Here is a 26,275-nt window from a genome sequence, read left to right on the forward strand (position 1 = left end):
CATTTCAAACTCAACATTTCAAATTTCACCACATGCTTGTCAGATTTTGATATTCTACAATTACAATACAGGCGCCTGTTTCACGAGAACAACTCGTAAGCAGTGTCTAAATGCAGAGCCAAAGTGGTGGCAAGTTTCACAGTAGATTGGCACTTGTAAATTGCAGATAAATGTGTGAGTCCAGCGGGGCTCCTTTATGCTCCTGCATGGGCTTTCAGTACACCTTTTTTTAAAACTTACTGTCAAAAAACTCACAAATTGACATGGAGAAGAAAAAAAAAACCTCATGCCATGTTGAAATTTGGTGAAATTTGTCTCAGGATTTAGACCAAGCTGTCAAAATACTAAAACATGTTGTAGTTTCTAGCCTTTCACAAATTTGCCAGCTGTGGCACCAAACAGGTGTCAGAAAATTGCTCTCAAGTATGTGTTTCAGAGAGCAGCAGCTTGTGTCAGACAGCAAATGATTAACTTGACAAGTTTATAGATTTCAATACTTGGTACAAAAGAGCTTCCAGCACATGATATTTAATTTGTTTAATTTTCTCCATTTGCACTTACAACCATACAATTAATTAGCAAAATGCTCGTGTACCCTGTTAGTAGATTAAATTTGTCAACTGTAATGAACACAAAATCATTTGAGCTCATGCAAACATTTATTAGATCTGGGCCTCGGTGCTTTGGCAAGATGCATTTAGATTCTGATAAACATGGAAATATTGGTGGGGGCTTGAGAATATGGTTTATTTGATGCTTTGCTCCTCTTTCTGTATATCTGTATGCAGCTAGCGGCCTTACTTTTATTAATAACAAACTACTAAACTGTTATGGCACTTAGGAAGTCAGGGCTCACACGACATGAAAAATGCATGTTGAAAAATTAAGGCCATGAAGATCAAGTGTGGTATAAGTGGAGTACATACATTTATTTGACAAATTGAAGGAAATGCAGGGAAGACACTGAAAAGCCGACTTCTTAGCGCCTGCAGCTCTGAAACATCAGGATACTACAGATCACAGAGAACCTTACTGAAGTGAAATGACAACAGAAAGCTTAAATACTGATCAAAACAAGTGCAGGAAAACAGAGCATCATGACCACGGCATCCACGGTTCGAGACACAGCTGGGAGGCATTTGTTGTGTGGCATACCCTCCTCTCCTCATGTTTCCAGTCACTCTCTAGCGCCTGTCAAACGAAGTCAGAATGCCAAAAAGAAGTTTAAAGCAGATTTACCACCTCTTGGTTATGCGCCTCTGCCGAAAACAAGATGCAGTTTGCATCCACCTCTGTCCGGATTTGACCTTTTGATTCTGAAATGTCATCAGTTCTTCATTTTGTCATGTTAAATATTCTGTCAATTCAATTCAATTTTATTTATATAGCGCCAATTACAATTCAGATTGTCTCAAGACACTTTACAGAATCCATATGCCTGAACCTCCAGAGCAAGCCTAAGGTGACAGTGGCAAGAAAAACTCCCTTTTAACAGGAAAGAAACCTTGAGCAGAACTCGGCTCATGTGGTGGGACCCATCTGCCGCTGGCCGGGCGGGTTGAGAGGGACAGACTGTCATAGAATTCTGTCATAATTAGTAAATGGATTCTCTCATTATGGCCAAAAATGTGTGTTGGGACTTCACAGTGACATTGACTTTTCAGCCCTAAAATTTAATTGGTTCATCCCTGAGTCCAAATGGACATTTGTGCCAAATTTGAAGAAAATCCCTCCAGGTGTTTAAGAGATATTCTGTTATGATCCCTGTTCCAGCCCCTGCCCTTCTTCCTCCTTCTCCCTCCCATTGATCCTCATCTGTCACAGACAGTTGGATGGATGGATGGATGATTGGATGGACAATCAAAGAAATTATGCCTTTGGCCTCTTAAGTTGCAGCTACAGACTTTGGTGGTCATGAAACATCCTTATCTTCACCATGATAAAACCATCCGACTTTTACTGAAGGTCTAGTTCTTTTTATCGTTGCTGTAGACATTTAAAGCTGCAAAGAGCAAATTAACCGTGTGGTAGACTTGCTTTTATGTTGTGAAAAAACATTAAACATGCAATTTTATGGTGAGAAAAGCAACTCACTTCCCTCATAACTGAACTTAAAACAATACTCGTCTGTTTGAATACACCGATTAACATTCCAATCTGTTTCCATGCCGTTTCCCTCCAAAGTATACCTCATGAACCTTATCCAAGCCTTTGCCCTCCTGGGTGAAGAAGCACTGATCAAAGTCAACTTGTTAAAGTGTTAGCGAGCAAAGTCCTTGCCTCTTTCTTGCTCAGACCACCATCCCTTGAGATGTACTGTCAGAACCCGACAAATGCTGTTCATGCTTGAAAACATCCAAATGTCATTGAGTGGAAGCAGCTCGGCGTGATAGAATGGTTCCGGCAGCGTGGCGAGAGACTATCTCTACAGGAAACATCTCGCAATTATTACATTTTATTAATATATTGTGACTCGCTGATTTCAGTTATAAAAGGAATTAATTAAAGGGATATTTCTTTTCACTCCCAGCCTCTTGCTTTAAAATGATGTTTCACAATAAATACTAGTCCAGATTTGCTGAGGTCATGCTCTGGGCAATTATTTTTTGTCCGCCTCAAATTTCTTGTGAATGCTTTAAGATTAGACACAAGCACGACGAGACAGAATCTGCATAATTGCAGGGTCACACTGCTCGTTTAGCTCACCTGCCATGTTTATTAATGAAGTTGGAGACTAACTGAACAATTTTCACATTTTAAGCATCATCTTTAAGTTTTTTGCAGACCCTTTCTTTTTTTTTTTAACAAGATGCACAGAAAAGCCTAAATTTCTTCAGCTACTAACTGGAGAAAAAGATTTTCACTTGTAAATTTAATGCATTTTACTCAGACTTTTTTAGCAAAAGCGTCACTGGGTTTGACCAAAAGCAGCTTGAAATGGAAGTTCTCAGTGCAGTTCCTTTTAAAGAATATCAAGAAGCAGCGGCGGTGCCCACTGAAGGGAGAGGAAGAGTGTGTTAAGTGCAGGAAGCTGCCATCTAACTCCCTGCATCGATGTCAGAAGCATAGAGTAGTTGAAAAACCAACCTCACACTACAACCAGACGGAACCATGAAGACACCTTGATATTAGATGGCAGCAGACTTTCGCTCCAGAACACTGAGCTGACTGTGCAGTTCCCTCGAATCCTCTTGTTGCATTGCTCGTGCAAACCCAACAGTTTTGCATTTTCAGCACAAACACTTGAAGTTATGCATCCTTGATTTGGATTATCTCTATAGAAGGGAACAATCATGGAAGCACCAGCTCATCCTTCCCTGGATCCGAGTCCTTGGAGGCTGCCTCGGGCTTTGCGTTGCATCTGTCTCTTCACTTCGCTGTGACAACGTTCCCCAGTGAAAGGTAATTTGCACAAGGCAATGCCTATAGCTGCTGAATCATCTCCACGGTATGTGGAACTTGAGGTTGGTGCGTGAAGAAATGAACATCAGCAAATTCTCAAGCATGTTTGAAGGTAGTTTGTGGGCAAGTCCATCCAATCTGGCAGCAGTGACCTGCCTCGGGGTAAAAATATCTATATGTACCTACTCAAATAGGGCCACAGTTAAGACCAGAGAAGAAGTAGAGGAAACTGAGACAATATCAGAATCCTCATGGCAGTGTTTGTTTGTAGCTCTACAACTTTGTCTAGCAAGCAGTGCATCCATATTTCAAGCAGCTGCCTCTTCTCCTCAGAGTGTCTGGAATAAGAAAAGAAGTTGTCAACACACCACATGCTTGTTGAACTCTCGAATTACCCTCTCTGACATTTTTCTTTGGCAGGAGAGAAAGAAGTGGATGGTTCTGCCCTGAAGAAGCAGCTTCAAAGGAACAATAGAATGGTTAGGTGGTTGGTTTTCCTGATTCATTCTTTTGTCAACTCTTTCCACTTGTGTCAAATCGTCAGCTTTTCTTTTTTATCATGTTTTTAGTCACGGGTAATGTTTTTATTCTATGCTCTAAGTTCAGCTTTGAGTTATTAGAATGAATAACTAAGCGATGAAAATGACATTTTTCAGCAATCATTTTGCAAGTCAAGTCAGACCAGTAAAAAAGTGAAAATAAAGAAATGGAAGCAGCATGCACAGAAATACACACCTGGACATACAGACATGAACAACTAAACACACGTTCCAGTACACTTGGATGTAAATGTGCCGGAGAACGCATATAAAGATGGAAATGATGGCACAAACATTGCTTATACAATCCCCCCCATTGCCACAAAATATTCTTGAATAAAACAGGGCAAAGTAAAGTGGCATTTTATGCAGACTCAAAATAGTCTGTGGTGCCCAAAAGCATTCGTTGCAGGTAAGAAGTCGCTTATTATTACATGAGGCTGCAAAGTTGCCAGAAGGCTACACATAGCGTGTACAAGAGAGCCAAATGCTGATTTTTTTATGAGGCAGATGTATTACATTTGTAGTTCTCATGCTATCCTAGGAGATAAAACAATCCTGACATTTATTCAAATGAGGTAAATATATATATATATATATATATATATATATATATATATATATATATATATATATATATATATATATATATATATATATATATGTTAATTGATTATTCTAAATTGTCCATAGGTGTGAGTGTGCTTGTTAGTCTGTATATGTAGCCCTGCAACAGACTGGCATCCTGTCCAGGTTGTTCCCTGCCTTCACCTGAGTCAGCTGGGATAGACTCCAGCTCCCCCCACAACCCTAATGAGGATTGAGCAGTGAGCAGTGTATCGATCATGGATGAATAGATAAATGACACTACTGTTCAAAAGTTTGGGGTCACTTAGAAATATCCTTATTTTTGATTTTTGAAAGAAAAACATTTTTTTTCAATGAAGATAACATTAACCCTCGTGTCATTCTGCGGGTCAAAACTGACTCATTTTAAAGTTTGAAAATGTGGGAATTTTTTATTTTTTTTTTACAGTGAAACTTCTGATGTCCACATTTTCAACATTTTTGGGAAATCTTTGAACATTTTTTGGTGGAAAAAAAAATGTTAAAAATGTTTCTTAACATTCACAAAAAAAAATCAACCAAAATCCAGTGAATTTCGCTGGATTTCGGTTGATTTTTACATGAATGCTCTTAAGAGAATAGTTGAAGTTTTACTGATATGTATGAAATCACTTTAGACATTTTTAGGATTTTTTGGGAAGATTTTTACTCATTTTTTGAAAATAATTACAAGAATTTTTTTGCCAAATTTGGGAGATTATTTTAAAGTAAAACTTTTAAGGGAAACTTTTAAGGAATTATTGGTATTTTCTTCCTGAAGGTTTTGCAAATTTTCAGAAATTTGGGGAATTTTTTTGCTGAATTTTTGGATTTTTTTCAGACAAGGAAACAGCATTATTTGGTGCCAGTAAATGAGGACAACAGGAGGGTTAAATTAATCAAAAATAAAGTCTACACATTCTAAACGTGGTAAATGACTACTCTAGCTGGAAACAGCTGATTTTTAATGGAATATCTCCATAGGGGTACAGAGGAACATTTCCAGCAACCATCACTCCTGTGTTCTAATGCTACACTGTGTTAGCTAATGGTGTTGAAAGGTGAACTGATGATTAGAAAACCCTTGTGCAGGTATGTTAGCACATGAACAAAAGTGTGAGTTTTCATGGAAAACATGAAAACTCACACTTTGCCTGGGTGACCCCAAAGTTTTGAACGATTGCGTATAATATACGTACATATACATATCCATATAATGCATGTAGTACAACATACGCATGCTGCACTCTGAATACTCAGACAGAGAAAACGTCCAAAGAAGGGAGGTCATGTCATAATCAGCATTCAAAACCACTAGCAAGTGACTGAATAAAATGTACTGTCTTGTTACAAAGCTGGAAAACCTTGGGTCTGGGCCTTTCTGTGGTAGTTACTTTGACATGTACCACCCACTTTAACACTGACCGAGTACCGGCCCCAAGAACCCCCCATAGCAGCAGTGACCTCCCTCAGCAGGACAGTGCGTCCCGCCAAACCACACAAAACTGCTCTGGGACATCTCTAGCAAAACAACAGAGCCCAATGCATTGAAATGCCCTCTAAACTCCCCATGTCCCAATCCAATCGAGCATCTATGGGCTGCGCTGGAACGAGCTCAACCCACGGAGGCCCCAACCCTGCAACCGACGGCACACAAAGGACCTGCTACTAATGTCCCTGTGCCATACATCACAGGACACCACTAGAAGTCCCCGATGGTTCCGACACATGGTAACACCCCTGGCGCAGTTTGGGTTAAGAAGACCAGGCTTTTATCTATATAAATGAGGAGAGATCTATAACAGCAATTTCAAAGGTCATCATCACACATAATGTGTCTATAAATACCAATCAGTGGTGACTTTGGCCTAAAATTAGATTTATTTTCTCAATGCAAGTCAAGTCAGTTTTGTTTATACAGTCCAGTATCACAAATAACGATCCAAAAATCCAAATTAGTCTTCAAATGGAGCAAATTTCTGCATTCATGACAGGCATCACTCAATAAAAGGCCTCTTCTGTATAAACTATTCATGATAACCTCATGTTAGCTGCAGGTTTGGGCATCGCAGTTGCTCTCTAGGGACTTAATAACCTCAGGGCATGATGGTGCCTGGACACCTGGCTTCTACCTGACTGGGTTAGAATTTACTGTTTGAAGGTCTGCTCTGTTAAAAGATGACATGTTGTGCGTTTGATGCTGAATATCACACAGTTATAGTCATATTAACATTATGCTGATGTTTGCCAACATTAGTACATGTGGTAAGTAGGATGTGAGTTTTCTGTACAGATGTGGAGCCCTGGCGGTCTGAACACTCGACACGACATCCGTAATTAAAACTGTTGTCTTGTGTTTGACTATTTATGTCATCGAGGTCTTTCTGTAGTTTGAGAGAGACAGAACTGTTTGGCTGATTTACATGAGAATTCATGCAAAATGGAGTTTGAACCATGAACAAAGATCACATCTCGCCAGTGCAGCATTTTAATAGGCTGCCTTGTCATGATTAAAGCCACTGGAGACTGTGTATGAACTGGTATATGGGCCCGATAGCTTTTTATTAAATCGGAATTAGACCTAACACGATATTAGTGTTTCTGTGGCAGACTGAAGGCTGCTAGAAGGTTCCTGAGGACAAAAGGAGATTAATTCACAGCCTTTAAATGTGCAAAAAAAACCCAGCATTTCAAGGCTACAGTGGCTTTATCATACAGATAAAGGCATGAGACAAACAGATGTATTCTGCCTGAACCAGCTGAATAACTGACTGGATAATTAGTTGAATAGGGTTTCAGATTCTTTAGATAAGGAATCTAAATGTGTTGCCTTCGTCACCAATCTAACACCATGTCAGAAAGAAAGAAAGTAAAGTTATGAGGATAAAGTTACATAAAAAACAAGTGTAAATATCTTTCAAGTGGGACAAATTAGAGGACACATTACAAATTCAGCACCGGATTAAGCTGCATTTCAGTGGGAGATGCACAGAGAACAGTGTTTTTCTCCCATCAGACTGCACAGCAGCTGTTCGTCTCTGCTGCTGCCGCCTGCTCTCGTCCACTTCCCAGGCGAAGCACACTTCATGTCGAATGAGCCCATTATCAAGTCATTCATGAAGCCACAAAAAAGAACCACTCAGCATCATATCTGTGAATGTTCCCCTTTGTCTCGTCCTTTGATTTCATTTGGCGATGTTTCTTCTTTCATTTCTTGCTCTCATTTTCGGGTGTTGGTCGAGGGCTTAGAGATACTTCATTTCATTTTCTTTTTCTGTCTCACTGAGCTGGGCGAGCTGAGGGAAGGGTGTGGAGGCACCCGCATAGGAATTATGGCATTGTTTCCTAGAAGTAATGGGAATTGGTGTTGGCCGTTTGGGGGTGTATGCCAAGGACATGCTTTTTAATCACACAAGCACACCAATCCTCACTTCACACAAACAAACGGTTCTGTCTCCCACATGCAAAACTGCATCACATGGATGGTGCTGCAGCAAATTTGTTACTCTCACACACTGATTTCTTGCAGCTTGTGTGACATATGTTGTCCTGTTCTGCCAACCAATGGGTGTACAGGGCGTGACTCTATGGACGATCTGAGGAACACCAACCAGCGACAGGGTCTTGGACACCCACTGATGGGAACCAAAGCCCGGCTTGTGTGGTCTGATCCCACAGAGGAGCTTCTGTAGCACAAACTGCTTAATGCAGGCTGTGACAGAAAGGTATCAGAAAATGCATTACAGCTTGCTGCATATGAGGCTGCAAATCTCTTAGAGTGTCTATCCTGACCTCTCTTCATCACCATATTCAGTAGCCACATGAGCATCAAAACTGGTGGCCTGGTCTGATGAATCAAATTTTGTTTTATATGTGGACAACGAGGTGCTGGTGCGCTATTTACTCCAGGAAGAGATAACAGCAGGATAGAAAGAAGGAAGTGAAATGATATGGGCAATGTCCTGCTGGGAAACCTTGGCATTCATGTGGATATTACTTTGACAAGTACCACCTAACAACGGTATTACCTGATGGCCTCTTTCAGGAGGACAATGCATCCTGCTATACTAAAAATACTGTTCAGGGATGATTTAAGAAACCTCACAAAGGATATGAGGTGTTGACTTGGCCTGCAAATTTGCAAGATGTCAATCTGTAGGATGTGCTGGAAAAACAAGTCCAATCCATGGAGATCCTACCTCAAAGGAAAGCAGCAAATTCAAATCCAAATTTGATGCTATTTCCCGAACATGACTTAGAGTTCTAGTTGGGCTTTGCTGTTACGCTACTGTCGTTATTGATGACGCAGGTGACGTATGTGTTTCTCTGCAGGCTTTCTGGAGGGAGAAGGGCTTCTGTGGGGAAATCGTGGCCGGATCCTCCACTGGATGTCCATTCTGTGTGACTTTCGACGCCACCAGCCCGAATGGTAATGCAGCTCTGGTGGGCTTCATTTCTGGCCAGCAGGCTACGTACTGGACTTCTAAAGAGGTGTGTATACTCATATAATATTATCAAAAGAGTGGTCCCTCACTATATCGCAGTTCACCTCTCGCAGTCTCACTGTATCGCGGATTTTTGAATTAGGTTTGGTTCTGTGGATGTTTCGCTGTATCACGGAATTTTGCAGTACAAATATTTATTCTGTAGTTATCGTTGTTGCATTGAAAAGTAAGACTGGAGAACACATAGCTGCTTTTCATGCACTATATGACTGCCAGATGCTTTTATTTTTGATAGACTATGGTACAAAATAAATGTGGCAGGAAGTCATCAAACACACTACACTTCACACTCATGGTCCTGACAACATAACACTTAAGCAAACACAATAAAACACAGTACTAATAACACTGGAACACTAACATAAACCACAATAATGACATTTAAACCCCCGACACCCTGAACTCCCATGGTGCATTGCAGCACAACAGTTCAGTCATAGAGACCAGCTCTGTCATCGCTCCATTATTTTAATATTTTTTGTGGTTAAAAAAAACATTTTCTAGCCTAAAAAATTTAAAACGATATAGACAATATATAAAAAAAATTAAAACATTACAAGAATATTTAATGTAAATAAAATGCATAGCGTACAGCGCTGGGCTCTGATTGGCTCAGTGACTGTAGTCAGTGTCCTCTGTCTCCCCTGAGTATAATGCATATGGTATTGCGGCATTCAATATCTGCATTTACTTTCATTTACATTTACTTTATTTTGTTTATTATTTTGGTATTTATTTATGTTGTGCCTTTGATCTTATTTCGCTGACTATTTGGTCAGATATTTTATATTGTTTTACGTTTCCTTATTGTCCTGCTCAGTGTCCCAGATGTTGGTTCTGCATTCTTATTGTTTTTGGTACAGCTGATTTAATTGTGGTACAGTGGGAGAACCGGTAAGAGCACGGTCCGTGTTTGTTGTGCTGAGCAGTGAATAAAACCTGCAGAAAACTGTCCTGTTATGCTGGGGATGTTTAGCATGGAAGACAGCAAAAGATATGAGCATAAAAACGCAAAAATAATTGTAACCGGCCTGACCTACAGCCCTGGAGACGGGTGAGTCGACCAATATTTAAGAGTTACAATATGGTTGCGGAAGGGTCTGGAACGTAACCCCTGCAGTAGACGAGGGACCACTGTATTTATCTAGAATTTAAAGATACCAGTGTTCTCCACTTGTATGCAGCTATTCATTGTGAAATTGTGTAGTTTTAGATACTTTTCACGGCAGTTCATTATGATATAATGTAAAATGGTAAATGAACAAAGTAACTGATCGATATTCTTCAATCATTGGGTTCTTTATAAGCTATAGAAGTTATAAAAGGTGGTTTGGAATGGACTGGCTCAAATGTTGGACTAGCATGAAATATTTCACTATTACAAGTTGTTCCAGCACAACTATGAAATCTAGTAGGTTTTAATACCAGGTATTGTGTCATTACTTGTTCCAGGCTGCAGATATCCAATGGGAAGCAAGACGGTGAAAATAATTGCAACATGCTTTGTGCTTTGTGTTTTATTACTTATTTTGCTGTAAATACTAAACTTTTAAATATGTCAGTGAAAACATTTTACTGATTAGGTTGAAGGTGTGCGTCCAGGGCAGGTGGTCACTTCCAGCTAGCTAGCTATTAAGAGGAAAAATGGCAGGAACAAGCTTTTTTACTGAGGCTGTTGATAATTTGCCCGCAGACAACGAGGATAATGGAGGCACTAAGAAGAAAATAACAAAATTCAAACAAAAATATGGTAACAGCTACATAAAATTCAGTTTCATCAGGTGTTTAGCAACCTACCCCACACCTTTGTGTCAGAAATACTGGGGTCAATATATAATTGAGGGACTTTTGAAGTCCATAGGATAAATCTTGCACACATTTTTTTTAAAAATAAAACAAACTAATGTTTCGACATTCATTATGATCATGTCTTTACAAATTCCATAATTATTTATCATGGAAACAATCACTTATTAATAAAAAATGACTGGATATCACTAAAATGTCAGCTAAATAGCACTTCGAATTTCATCAGAACCACCTTCTAATTAGCAAAATAATAATAAAATGAGCTTATTCAAAAATTGTTTTGCTTGTGTTCTTTTTTTTAGTTGAGATAATCATGACAGATATTTCTTTTTGGCAATATCTCAAATTATATATGGAAAATAACAAATTGTATCTGTGTCAGAGAAATCACTTTCAACTAAGTTCCCCATTACAAAAACACCTCTCAAGGAAGTGTGTTAATTCCAGATCACATGACCTGCTCCACATGATGTCATTTCCTCCTGAAGAAAAGTCTGGCCAGACTCCAAGGCTTTCTGAGTTATTTAATATAAAGTAGTCAACAGGTTTACTACAATATCTTTAGAAATAACTTTCAATTTCAATTTTACTCAATTGTATATATAATATTTAGAAGAATCTTTCTGTAAAAATGCGATGTGGTGTTTGGTTATAGGCGGTCATGTTGATTTTAGGCCTGAAAACAGCAAAGACATCAACTAAGATACCTGTCAACTATGTTACAAAAAAATCTCACAATTATATATTGACCCACTGCATATTTTCCAATGTCTGGTTCAAGATGTCAAAAAAGTCTCTGGTATATAATAAGTAATAGATTTAAAAAATGCCTGAGTTTCCAAGTAAATGTGGAAAAAAAATCCTCAAATATACCCAGCTGTAAAACTCAAAGGCCAAAAAGAACATTCTCAGGGTCAGTTTCAGAGGATTTTGAAATACAATTAGTGACAATAAGTGTCCTTTTGAAATAAAATAAGCACCACAATGAAGGGCTTAAGCCAAAAAATGTAATTTTCACTCCGCTTAATGGTAAATTAGAGCCTTATAACAACTAGTTAGTAAACAGTGACTTTATTGAATGCGTTCTAAAAATTCCCAACTCTGCAACTCTACCAAATTTGATGGAACAGGATGCAAAACTACTTTAGTGATCGCACTGTAATGTAAACCTCTTCTTCTGCGAATACTTGAGTTTATACAACAGGTACAACCTAGTGGAACAACCTCCAGAGTAGAAGAGGTTAAGCGTTGCTCAGTGCTTCATCTGTCTCATCTCATGCGTGGTTGATATTACATGCAGATAAAGAGGCAACACAGTGTGAATTGTCAAAATGATGTTCTTACTCAGGTGCGGCATTATGAAAATTGCACTCGGGGCTTTGCACCACCTGAACTCTGAACCAGCACAGCGCATATACATGGAGAGCTGTGGGGTGCTGCCGTCAGCTTTCAGTAGCTGTTGCTTCAGTAAATACGGGTCATAAAAACTGTTTTTCAAATGCAATAGATCAACAGGGCCAGAATTGTAGTTTTTCTGTGTTATTTTGCATTGGACGCTGGATGCCAACTGTTCATCCAGTGTTGATGACTTTGAAAATAAAGACGAGCTTTACAACCTCACTGGGTGCGAGGTGCAACCTCACTAAAAATGCTTACCAGAAATTGAAGCCACATGATTGTGGGTGGTCCTTTAATTGGCAAACAAATTATCTGAAAACCAATGGCTTGAAAAACACTTGAATGCCAAATGTTGTCTTAACGCTGGATCATACTGCACAGTGGGCTGTTTAATTAACCTCTACTTGCTTCTTTGCAAAAGGAAAACATGGTGGTAAAAGCTGAGGTGAATTTATTGTTTGTTTGAATAGCATCTTTCATTCACAAAGGCTATTCAAATTGCTTTACTTACTGCATTAAAATGATGTAAGGAGACTGGGCATCAAGGTTGAATTTATACGTTTTTTGAACCATTCAAGTACGATTCACTCAACGTAATTTATGTAAATGGCTGAATGCTTTGGTCTGAAAAAAAAGGCATTCAAACTCTGAAGGGTATGTTGACTATGTAATTCTGTTAGAATTTCAGTTGACACAATTAGAAATCATGTGACGAAGACTGGTTTTAATCGTGCTGCTGCATATTTTCTTTTTTTTTTCAAAAGCCATTTGAAACTATTCTTTTATTCCCTCGTTGCTGTTCTATAAGCAGAGAGGCTTTGAGTCGACTCCAAAGGGGTGAAGCTGAGAGCCGACTCAGAGTGACACGTAGATAAATAAGCTTTGATAATTTTGCAGCATCTGCCAGCACGTTTTATGGTGACCTGTCCTTTGGGTCCTCAGGTCTAAGCTGCTTCCTGCATAACTCACCATGTGTGCTACTTAAGTCCAGATTTCTCTAAGATGCATTTATGTTTCAGTAGCAGCATGTTGTAGTTGTGAGTGATAAGAAGGTGTAATGTAAGCATGGAGTTGGGACGTGTTTTTTTTTTTTTTTTCTTTCCGTTTGCAGGCTGGAGAAAGAAGAAATGCTGTTCTCTCCAGTCTGGTCAAATACTTGGGTCCTGAGGCTGCATCTTTCATCCACTATGAAGAGAAAGTAAGTATTTCAGTGGCAGATGTCTGGAGTGAGAAAGGAATATTTTTGGTCTTTTTTAGGAGCAGAATTGATACTTTTTTTTTTTTTTTTTAAATCCTAGAAGTTATTTTGTGCGATTGACATCTAGAAAAAAATCAATTCATGTAGACAATTAAACCAGCTGCTTCGCAAAAGTTACCATAATCCGTAACATTTTCTCACAAAACAATAATATAATACAAATAAGAAGCTGAATGCGATTCCAGAAAGCACCTGTGACACTCACACTTCATTACATGTCATTTATTTTTCATTGTAGCAATGCAATTAATAATCGTGTTCCATTAAAATGTGCTAAATTGCACCTCACACACTTATTATTGTCCATGCTTTAAAAGCTCCACAGTGAAAAGATGACAATATCCCAGATATAATTACAACTGAGTGCTTCTGAATCAAAACACTGCTGTCTTAAATTGTTAAACTAAGGAGGGATGCCAAAGAAAGATCACAAAGTGTACTGAATTTTAAATATGACTCAGTGACAGAAGACACTTTCTCAGCTATATGGCAGAAAAGTGAGTCTATAGAGACATACTGGGAAAAAAAAAAAGCGACTTGAACAGGCTGCATGCAAACTTCTGAAAGTGTCTTCATGTCGAATTCATTCAAACAAATGGAGAACATTACAGCAAATACATGAAAGGTTGACATGGCAGAGATGCACACACGAGTCACTACTATGTTACTGCTAATGCAAGCTTTTATACGCACTGGATACTCTGCTTCCTGTGATCATGCTGTGCCGTGCACAAACAGAATAGCTCCTTAGCTCCATTGCAAGATGTGCAGCGTACACTGGTAGTAAATCAGTCATGCAGATGTATGATCTCAACTGTTTTTATACACGGAACTGTTAGAAAGGCAATATGTAGTGGGAACTTGCCCTGAGAAAACTGGAGGCAGCGACAGTAAGGGAGACATCATGACTTTACTTTGTTGACTAAGAGACTCAAGGGGAAAATCATTTTAAAGTGCAATAGCAGCAAACAAGGAACTGAGCAAAGCGAAAGAGGCTGATAAATTAATGCCACATTGTCTGTCAGCAATATATTTTGTGGAAACCCACTGGGTATCCGATTTGTGTGATATTTTATGGTAAGTGTTTTTGCCTGCATTTGTTTGAACGGGAAACATACAGACAAGCCAACCCACAAGTTGCAAACAGAACTTTACCTCCTCTTTTTGTAGCCTACAAGACACAGTGGAGGGTTTCATTCTGCATCTCCATTCTAAAAGAGAAGCGGTTGATGCTGGCAAGATCACTAATTAACTATTTAATATGTGTATTTTTAGAAGCAGGTCATGTGACTGACAGTACTGTATATTCCTGCTTTCAGGCCTAATTGACATCTAACCATAATCATAAGTTCATAAAAGATGTCATACTAGCAAATGTCTTAAGTTTGCAAATCAGTTTTTGGTGAACATGCACTTGGAGTTCTGTCCATGGTTCACATTTCCAAACTTTGAAAGATGGGGTCGAGGTTGAGGGTGGCAGGTGGAATTTAGTAATTGCAGACTGACCTTTTGATTTGGCCCACTTTACCACCACAGCCAGCTGCAGCTGCAGCTCCAACTGGATTGAGAATCATCACTCAAGACTTGAGTCATAACCGCAGAAAAACAGGTTCAGTTCCTGCCTGGTTTCTGGAGGTAGTGGGGGCTGGATTACTGGTCCAAAGGGTCAAGGGGTCCAAAGCCCAGTTTCATTGTGGTTCCAGGGGAAGTTTATCAAGACTGACCCAATGATCTGACCCCAACTTCATGAACAAGCTGGGACACAGGGCAACAAGAATTTCCCAGTAGCTTCCTGTTCTTCCAGTGATAGTTTTTTGAACATACATGGGTGATTTAATCTCAATTCATCAAAATTTTAGAACAATTTCTGCTCTACCATCTTTGAAGCTTCTCTGAAACCCTTAGTATCTGAATGCCTCAAATTTCGCTTTAAAAGTTTACCATCTCCATCACAAGTAAATGTCCTTAACTCTACAGAAAAATCCCAGCAAAATAGTCCTTATAACTGTACATATATATATACTGTACACACATATATATGTAAATGCATAAACAATACTTTCAATATGAAATACTTGGTCACAAAAATGAAAAAAAGTGATTTTCATTGAACGTTTACAGTGGAGAGTGTTTGATATATTAAGCTAAAGTTTCACCATTTTAAATATCCAGAGTTTATGATTAAAAAATATCATCAAATCAGAGACGGTCGAGGAGAACGTGCCTGATGATTTGAGATGGAATAACCCACATGGGTATCTTGCAAAAAGAAAGGCTAAAAAAAGAGTGTTGTAAGGCTTTGCAACCCCTGGTCTGTGGTATAAATTGTGTTTTCAGGAGTTGTGCTGTTAAATAAAATCTGCCGTCGACGCTCATTTTGCTGAAACAAATATCTGTTCGTACTGTGCCAATGAAATAATACTGTGTCATCATTACACTATTTGTTTTACAGGACTGGGCTAAGGAGGACTACAGCGGCGGCTGCCCTGTTAATGTCATGGCACCAGGTCTGCTAACATATTACCACCCCAGCCTGAGGAGGCCCTGTGGCAGGTAATCACCCCTCTGATGACAAATATGCCACAGCATCACACCTCTTAGTCTCCCTAATACTCAAAATAGTCACCTTTCCTCAGCATTCCCACCAAAACAAATCGTTATGTAAAGGGATGTAATGCAGTAACCTGGTGTGACAGTTCTAAATCTTTCATATAAATCCCCCCGAGAGCTGAATTTAAGAGTTTATGGTTTCGCAAATTGTATCACTGTGCGCTGGGTGACAGCTTGAGAGATACCGAGTGTATTTGCTGGATGTTTCGCACTATTTTTATGCCACAGAAACAATGTGTGCACTTCTCCCTGCCAGCAAGGCATTAGTCACCAGCACCCAGTGCCTACAGATCATTGACATGAGACGTGGGAGTGATTATGCCTTCAATGATGCATAGTAGTCCAGTTCTAAAGAAATGGCAAGGGGTCATCAGGAGGGGTGTTCTCGTAGGAAAATATCCTATAATCCATTTCTAATGGCCTGTTCAAAGATGCACAAAGCTGAACAAATGAGAGCAAGAGCTGGGGAGAGGAAGAGGGGGGATATCCAGGTAATGCATTTCCATAATGACATCCAGTCCGTAGGGAGCAGAGAAGCTCATTACATAACGTGACTGAAACAGCAGCGAGGCGATGGCAGCCCTCATCCACATTCCTACCCCATATAGGAAATGGATCCTCAAGGACGAGCTGTGACCTTGACACGGATCCAGCACATGTAATAAAGGCAGGACCACGTTCGGCTGACAAGTAAAAAAAGGTGCCAGTGCTTCAAGCATCCTTTATTTAAGAGCACAGCAGATTACTGAACATTATTGGATTGAAATAGCCTCAGTACTGATCACATTGTGGCTTTTATAATTAGAATAATTATCCGAGGTGGATAAAACGTTGGACTGGTCAGCATGTGAGATGTTTACTGAGAGAGTGGAGAAGAGAATAAGTAGGGAAGGAAACACGAATAAATATGAATAAATTGACCACAGTGGGTTCCTACTTTACTAGGTTAACAGCTTTAAAACAGATTTAGAGCTGATTTGTAGGATACTGACTCCATTTTCCTCACATTGCTTGAAATATTACTGGCAACAGAGAAGGATCAGTTTATTCAACCTATGATACATAGAGTGTATCGATTTAAAAATCTTTTCCGAGATTATAATTAGTCGGTTTAAATACAGTGGACTTCAGTGTTTTGTGGAATTTAAGATGCTTCTGTCCTAATACTTTAGACATTGGAGCTCCAAGTGACAATTATGTTCAGCTAACTAATAATTACAGTTCTCCATCAGAGCTTTATAGGCTTAGCAGTACATGTCTGTGTGATTCCATTCATTGAACCACTGCAGGATTATCCTGCGAATCCTAAGCTATTCTCTTTTTGCAACAGCAACACTATTCTCTGTCCTGAAACACCCGAATGATTCCGCCAGGAACCCCAATTGTGATCAAAGAGGCACAATAACAATATGTTGATATGTCCTTAAAGAGGCTTCTACCTTGTACACAGCAATACCTGGAGTGTATTCAGCTATTATCAAAGGCATAACTGTAAACTAATATGCAACACCTCAGGAAGAAATGATCATCGCAAGTACCTTTCCTTCCTGCTAAGCACAGTTGTAGCACAAAGATCTGTGTAACAAGCACACGAGCCCTACAGAAACACAAAATACATGCAACAATGATATAAGAAGCTCAAGGGGACTACATGTGGTTAACGACGCGAGATGCACTGAGCAAAATATCACCATTGATATGTTTGTATAATTTGGATTTATTAAACAAAAGGAAAAAAACTTTCAATACAAGATTTAACTTTAGATTCTTTCTCCGTGTTAACAGTAAGCTTTGAAAGGTCAATGCAATAAAGTCTGAATTTGGAGCGCGGCGCTGGGCGACTCTTCTGCAGGTGAATCTTTCTGGTCCCCTTTTACTCACAAGACGTTGCCAGATCTCCAAAGTACAGACCTACAGCAACACTTATACACATCAAGCAGGTCAAGTCAGGGGAAGAAGCACTAGCTACTGTGCAGACCTCTTCTGCACATCATCCACTGATGCCTCCTCTAAAATTTGCATCAAACACCCCAGGGAGGGTCCATTCCTGCCAACATATATGACAGGATTTTGATATGACAACACAAAGCCAAAAGCAAAAACATCTGTTCAGACAAGGACAATCCATAGGAGCAAATTTGCCACCCTGCTTTCCCGAACCAAGGACGCTGTGAAGAAAAAGTGAAGGAAAAAGTCGTCAAGAAGCAAATAGTAAGATGCTTCACACACCAATGGGAAAGTAGGATAAAGATCTAGTAACTCCTCTGTTCTATTATAACTCAGTCCTGCTGCATCCTGCAAGGCGAATACATAAGACATAGTGAAGCATATGAGATCCCACTAGTGCTCACAAATAGAAAGGTTTCCCAATTTCTTTCAATTACAACGAAAATATAATATAATGCACCACCTCCAATAAACCAGGGAATTACACAACCGTCAAAAATACGGAAAGATATTGCTGCAGAGGAAGATAATTAATTCAATCATACTGAACATCCATCCACAGTCCTTACACCAAAAGTCGACAATACCGTCCACGGCCCTGAAACTTCAGCTTGCTTTTGTGAAAACTCTTCAGGGAAATGCACTTAGAGCAGATGAGATGATTCTGTTATATGCCTTTCTGGGTGTATTAAAAAGACTGCACAGCGGGAGCACTGAGGAGCCAATTGCAAGACACCCACACTCTGAAACATTAGAAAGCATCTCGCTGCAGAACAACTGTTGAATTTGTGCCTCAAATGCCATATAATCAGACACAAGGTGCTTTCGGATGGACGTCACTTAATCTGAAATAAGGATGGAAAAGTATCAAATACAGCTAAGTGTTAATTGCCAGACAGATTATACAACACGTCATATGTTCAGATTTCCACAGTTCAACACGTTATGTTGTTATTATTCATATTAAGTAGTGCCAATTTATTCCTGTGAATGCTGTAGTCAGAACAAGGAAGAGAAAAGTCAATGACAAAACAGAGCTTTATTCTTTGGAGAGTCTGTGTTTGTGTTTAATGTAACAATGTGGATCTTTCCATACCTGTTGCATTCATCTGCTGTCAGTTCCCAGTTTTAGAGATTGACTCTTATTGTTGTGCATTTTCAGAATCACCCAATTGTACACCATCGCACACCTACTGAGAGAAAACATTGCATGAACTTGACAGCGCGCTAAAATTACGACGGCATTGCCTTCAATTGATCAGCTCGGGTTGACTCTTATCATCCACTCACCTATTTAAACAAGACACCAGTCAAGTTCAATCAAGACCACAAGGCGGCCATTTTAATTTGACAAGCTCTCATTCTTCTCATCATAATGCTGCAGCTCATTATACTGTTTACTGCCACCTGCTAGGCATGCCTGCCGTAATAGCTGCTGCTGATTGATTTCTCCCTCCACCACTCTTGCCTGCTTTATTTTTTATTACCACACTTGCCGAATGCAACGCTTTCCTTTCTTCATTATCGTGTATATCCTATATCTCTGCCGTATAAATCCATTACAGAGCACCCTTGAGAAAGTCTATAATCACGAGCTGCAGTAAATGATCCAATACCCGGAACGACATCAGGCAAACCCCAGCAACCATTTTGGGGAACTGCTTTAAAATGCACTCTGTCTCTCAGCATGGCCAGGTAGACTGCATTACCAACGCCAAGCTTGTTGACATGTCAGTCTGAGGTCTCAAGGTCTCTGAGATCCCAGTTAATGATGCCTCTCATTAAGCCAGACTAAACAAAAATGCCTCTAGACTTTTCTTAGAGCACCTTTGGCACACACTGACCCTCTGTTTACTCCTGATTACTCTGCTTTCGTGGTCAATTCTTGTTAGCAACCTTGCAGAACAGTAACACCCATTCTTTGACATATGCTGCTTTTTTTAGACAGTTGTGTGAGTCCAGACTGAGCTTGTATGCTTCTGAGGCTTCTTCTAACTCTGTTGTTCAGATAATATAAATTAATCATCAAGGACAGATTAAAGGGGGAGCATTTCTTCAGTCTGAGATTGCATAGTTCCTGCAGCGCTTTGAAAGAAGTATAATGGAATATTGCATAAATGGTCAGTAGCTTGTTACTCGTACACCATCTGTTAAATAGTACATTAGTGGATTGTCCTGTTCTTTAGCATTACAGACATGTGAAAGTAAGAATGCACAAGTAATTACAGATAGAACAGGTGTTACATTTGTGCAGGTTCCCTTCGTACTGCCAAACCGGGACGTCTAGGGGTTTTCTGTGTTGTCTGGTACAAGGACATTGGCAGCTTGTCCCCTGGGTCCTGTGGGTTGTGGAGTTCAGCAACATTTTAAAGTTGCTCAATATGATTAGAGATATTTTAAACCTGGGTCAGTGCCTCGGGCTCTTGGTAGTGTTCCTCGAGACATTCCTGAACACTTTTTGCAGTGGTACGGGGTGCATTGTCTTTCATTGGGGAGGCCTTGATGCCAAAGAGTGCCATTGCCATGGGGCTTGCAAAAGTGCATAGGTGGGTGGTACATGTCAAAGTGAAGGGAAGCCAGCATGCACAGCTCCTGACTGGTTGATACATCTCCTCGTGGGAACTGGGTTCAGAACAAAAAGCATTTAAAAAAAAAATCTGTTAAAGAATAAAAGAAAGTCGTTTCTAAACGTCTAACCAATGCAAGTACCTGCCTCGAGGCATGCAGAAACACAAGCTATCTGAGGACGCAGATCATCATCACTTCTGTTTTTCCACGAGTAGCAGAAAATAATTGCACTACAGATAATAAATAACAGAGCTGAATCACTCTGCTTTCTGTAGAGTAGTTAACCCACTGGAGATGGCATTCGTTTTATCTGGAGCGACTTTGAGTAACTCCTTTAGCTCACTTGACAGGAAAACAGAACAGCATGGCTCAATCAAAATCTCCCTCTAATCCACTAAATCATGTCATCATATGAGATAATATCCACCCAGGATGGACTGCTGTCAGGTGCCTCTCGCTTGCAAATTCTGCTCTCACCTTTGCCACACTGAACCCAACAGGCAGATTATTCTAGGGAGGGATAATGTTATGTATCATTCATGCTGGGCTTTGTGTCAGCTACATCTCACCAATCAGCAGAGCTACAGAGGCTAGCCAGGACACCATTCTCTCTATCTTTATCAGAAAACTGTGAGGTTTGTCTTCTGGTGAACCTGCAGAGCCAAGTCAGATTGACAGCCTGTCTTTTTCACTATTCCGTCCATAGTCCTGTGGGGGTTGATTCTCAAGACCATGGAATGGAAAAGGCTGAATATTATTGGGTTTCTCCAATGTACTCATAATTGGTTCCCAGCCTCCCAGCTAGACAGAATACTGAGAAAGTTATTTAATACTCCTCTCAATCTTGCTTCCACAGTCACTGGATTAAGGCCTTGAGAAAAGCAGCTAACCTTTGTCCAAGGTGTCGACATCTCAGGGTTGATTTTCACTATGCCACTGGTGAAAAGGGACAATAATGGATCATCTTTGGTTCTACAAAACCATTGTCTTCTACCTTTTGGGGTTTGCAGTTGGTATTAAAAGCACACATAGCCACAGTGTACCTCCAATGTTGTGCCCCCAGTGTTTGTCTTTGCCATTTTTCTCGGATTACTCTGCACGATCTTCTACAAGACAGTATTTTTTTTTGAGAATGTCTGTTATACAATTACAACCACACTGTGACAATCTCACCAATGACACAGCCTCGAAGCACTCTGTTCATTTCAGCACACAATGTGGACTGATCTTGACAATAAAACTTGGCAACATAGTAATTTGTAAGGTTTATAAGGCGTCCTTGACTATGTTGTCATCACACAGAGCAGAAGAAAAGTGAATGAGGGGCAGCGTTGTTACTGCACCTTTCGAGTGAGACTTAACCTAATTTGCCAGGAATGTGCTTCCAAATTTCAGCCCACGCTTTGCAATTTGCAGCTGTCTCTTTGCCACAGGGACATGGAGACTCTAAGCTAACAGAGACTTGTTAAAACAGTTTGTTCCAGAGAGGAAATGTTGTCAGTCATATGTGTACCCAGTAAAAATAACAATGCAAATGAGTGTTTACAGCTTGACACGTCAGACTTAAATGTGCTGATAGGTATGTAAAGCAAACACTGAACTTCCTGTTTCCTTACTTGCAGGATCCACTGGGCAGGCACTGAAACAGCCACCCAGTGGTGTGGATACATGAGCGGTGCAGTGCAATCTGGCCAGCGAGCAGCTCTGGAGATCCTGGCTGAAGTTTGCCACGAGGCCCTGGCCAAGGAGGAACTGCAAGCACTGCAGTCCATTCAAACTGTCGATGCTAAGCAAACGACATCATCCAAACTCCTGCACCCGTCTACAGGCAAATCTGTTGTTATAGCAACACTGATGATAAGTGCTGTTATTCTGCTGGCTCGGCGTCAAGGTGCATTGCTGAATATCAAATCTCACTTGACAAATGCCTTTTCAAACATATCGCAAAGGTAATGTAATGCAAAAACCCTCAAAAGACGAATTTTTGGGCATTGTTCTAACCCAAAATCCTCAGTCTGACTGCAACAAGTCTCGACTATCAGTTACCAAACTGACGAAAGCTTTAAACGCTTAAAATGCTTCCAAAACCAGTTTGTTAAAAAGACCAATGCTCTTGACTTGGACCAATCAGAGTCCTTCACGTCCAATATATCCAACATGCTTAGGAGCTAATGAGATCCAAGCAGGTTTATAATAATCAGAATAACAATAATAACGATTCTATTGCTTGTTGTATAAAAACATCAGCAACCATTTCATTTCATAATTTTTGTGTTTTTGAGGGTAAACAGTAAAATCACAATTCTGTCATCTGAATAAACAACAAAAAAACATTACAAATCTGGTATTGCAACTTACAGAAATCACTAAGCAGCACCTTGGTTCTTTTTTATCATTCAAAATCTATAAAATTAGACTGTGCTCGTAAGCTTAGAGTTTTGAGGCAGTCGTGGTGTGTTAAAGAGATTCTGCAGCGAGAATACGGAGCTCACGAACTGCATGTGTCCTGGAGAGCCATAAAACCCGCTTAAAAAGGCTTGGAGTGGAGCCATGACCACGTTTGTACATCCACGAAACAAGCGACAGACACCGGAATGAGCGTAAGATAGATGAAGCAGTCACACAATGAAAACATCCAAGAGAAAGTGATTTAATCGCTATCACTTGATTGCACAGTTGATTGAGAGGATTTTTGTCAGTCCCCGTGTCTCCTCTGGAGAGTGTCTCAAATGCCCACTAATCATGGGCATGGTAGTCCGTGACTCCATTGGTGCCACGGCTTGCTATTTGTCTTTGTTATCACTAGCTTGCACTGAATCAACTGCTTGTTCTCCCTGGTTTCGTCTAGGCCAGGCCAAGCTGAATCAAGGACAACAGCCCAACATCTCTACACATGCTTGAGGCTTTCTTTTTGCAGCATTTCAACACTGATTTGATCACTTTTTTCCTGTTTTCATACACTTCTCTTTTCTCTGACTTGCCCAAACTATAAGGAAGGGTAAAAGGCATTGATGCACTATTTTAGGGTATCCACAGTGTTGCTCAGAGGTGCCTTCGTATGGTATATGTCATCGCCAGCTCAAGACACACATGCGGTGATGTACCATCTGGGAGACTGGCAGCTTGCCTTGTCAGATGCTATTTTTTCATCGTTCAGTGCAATCCGCCTTTCAGGTTCAGTGATGAATGCACGGCCGGTGTGAAATGATGAGCATTTATTAGAAGGAGCCGACCGAACCGAAGTGTTCATGAGCCATAACGCCAGCATGACATGAGGCTCACAAATGGCTCAAGTTTTGAAGGCCAGAGTCAGCATATACCGTACACAATAAAGGATTAAAAAAAAAAAAAGTGCAAGGGTACAGGAAAAACCAGAATTACTGCTTTGTAGTTGTATGCAGGGGCAGACAGGCAACAAAAGACAGCCAGACACAGACTTAGCTGTCAGACGCCAGTTTGATGCATCAAATTTAAACTGACACATGATTGTCAATTATTGAATCAAAATAAAAAAAGACTGTGTTTATTTGCTTTTTGTTTCATGTAAAGGTAAATGATGAAACTCTGTACAGAAACTAAAAATGTAATTATTGTAATGAGAACCTAATTTGACTAAATAACCTTCTTATCATCAACATAAATAAAATTTTGCAAAAATCTGTCATTTTTTCTATATCCAATCTAACCTGATCATATGAATGATGCATTGCGCTCTAATTTACTGTGACACAGTAACATTAAATAGTTCCCATCGTTGTTGCTGGACTTAATTTCAATAATTTTTTGACTTTTAAATGGTTGTAATGCAAATATATATAAGAGAGAAAAGTATAATGTAAGATGGCAAACATCCCACTTGTGGCTCTATTAGTGCACAAGCCATCAAATCAAAAAAAGAGCTTATAATAGATAAGCTCAAATAAAAGCAATGCTAAAATCATAAACTTACAAAGGAAAAACATATATAGCTGTCCAGATACACAATCTTAATTTCAAATGAGATAAAACGGTTTTAACAGATCAAAAATGTTACAAAACAAACACATGTGGGACTGAGTTGGATAATAGACCCAAACATGCTGGGACCAACATAACTAGCATGAAGACAGCAAAGCAGGGCTGGTTCAAAGAATATGCTTGAGGAAATACTGCTAGCAATTAAAAATATATAAAATAAAAAAAATAAATAAATACACAAACCTGTACTAAAGCCTTCATTCAGCCTTCCATAGGTTGTCATTTTAGTTCAGTCCACCAGGTTTCTGCTGTAAATGCTGACCGTCATCGATGGAATGTCTGAAATACATACATATGACATGTAAATACATACATATCCATAATCACTTCATATGGCTATAATGCAAAAAAGAATTGGTCAAATTTACATGTTTATTTTAGACGTTTACAGTCGAAGTTGACACACTTTCGAGAAATTTGGTAGAATCTCCTCCAAAGCCTTGTGCTCTGAATCTGGCAGTTCCATGTTGACAATGATGAAACCTGCAGCAGGACTTGAAATGAAAGCTCAAGGTTAAAAAAAAAGCAACATTCGGTTGGTTTATTCAGCTAGTTCACAGCATGTAAGCCTGACAAAACACCTGCTCCTTGCTAACTCCTCTCTGATGTTTCTGCCTTTCTGCTACTGTCCTCATCACCTGCAAACTGCTTAAAAGCATCTGTTATATCTTAACCTTGCTTTGTGGCATCAGCAAGCAAAGCCAATTTCTTTTAGTTTGGTGCCTTCTCAGTTGTATTGTTTCTTTTTCAATGTTTTGGCAATGAAGTTGAGTGTTGTAAACCTATTGAATATCTGTATACAGGCATTGCTGTAATAGCACTGAACCTATTACAGTAATGCCTTGGTTAGGGAAAAAGTACCAGCTATAAACAGGGCAGTACACCAAGAAATGTCCCAATAGCCTCTGGCAACCAGTTACAATACTGTTTACATCTACATCTGTCCAGACTCATTCAATACATACACCACCGTTCAAAAGTTTGGAGTCACTTGTCCTTAGTTTTGAAAGACAAGCAGTATTTTTTTTCAGTGAAGATAACATTAAATTAAGCAGAATGTTACGAGGGGCAGTCTGAGAAACCAAATGCAGGCACAGAAACTGGCAGGCACGAGGGAAATAGGTAATACTAGTTTTATTTTACTCACGAGAACAAAAGCAGATAAGAAAATTTAAGCAGCGGGGAAGAACAAATCTAAACAGGCTACCAAACAATCAGAATTCTACATAAACTTTATCTAATCAACAGAAATGCCAAAAAAAAAAATCATCAACAGAACATTACAGACACAAGCAGAGGTAATCAACGAGGGAAAGGACTGAACTGAGGCAAACTGAGCCTGTTAAAACTGAGAAATAATCACTAACCCTATGAAACCTAAAGATAAACTTAACAAGGCGAGAACCATGGAAAACCAATCAGAATACAATAAGACACACTAACCATACAGGGAATACTCAAAAAAGGGGAACAAAAACTGACAAGGAAGCAGGGTCGGGGAGTCCAGAAACAGAATGAAGGCTGGGACGGGGCTGGGTAGAAGACAAGCTGGCAGAGGCAAGAAACCAGGGAGAGTACTGAGTCTTAGTGTGGGAAAGAGAGTCCAAAAGAGAGTC

At 39.7% G+C, this 26,275-nt stretch overlaps 1 protein-coding gene and 1 long non-coding RNA gene across 2 annotated transcripts in view; one reads left to right on the plus strand and one right to left on the minus strand.

The window, feature by feature from the left end:
- si:ch211-127i16.2 (probable flavin-containing monoamine oxidase A) overlaps positions 1-24,301 on the plus strand; it is a 45,337-nt gene extending 21,036 nt beyond the window's left edge. The window contains exons 9-12 of the mRNA XM_023286216.3: positions 8,880-9,038; positions 13,371-13,457; positions 15,970-16,070; positions 22,265-24,301. Coding sequence (XP_023141984.2) covers positions 8,880-9,038; positions 13,371-13,457; positions 15,970-16,070; positions 22,265-22,595 — 678 coding nt within the window. The 3' untranslated portion in view covers positions 22,596-24,301. The remainder of the gene's footprint in view (positions 1-8,879; positions 9,039-13,370; positions 13,458-15,969; positions 16,071-22,264) is intronic.
- LOC129347318 (uncharacterized) lies at positions 540-25,148 on the minus strand. Its single transcript, XR_008599348.1, has 3 exons — positions 25,028-25,148; positions 24,843-24,938; positions 540-1,191 (listed from the first exon to the last, which is right to left on the minus strand). It is a non-coding gene; the product is annotated as an uncharacterized LOC129347318 (long non-coding RNA).
- Between the last annotated feature and the right edge of the window lie 1,127 nt (positions 25,149-26,275).

Source organism: Amphiprion ocellaris, chromosome 17, assembly GCF_022539595.1.
Source record: "Amphiprion ocellaris isolate individual 3 ecotype Okinawa chromosome 17, ASM2253959v1, whole genome shotgun sequence".
NCBI lineage: Eukaryota > Metazoa > Chordata > Actinopteri > Pomacentridae > Amphiprion > Amphiprion ocellaris.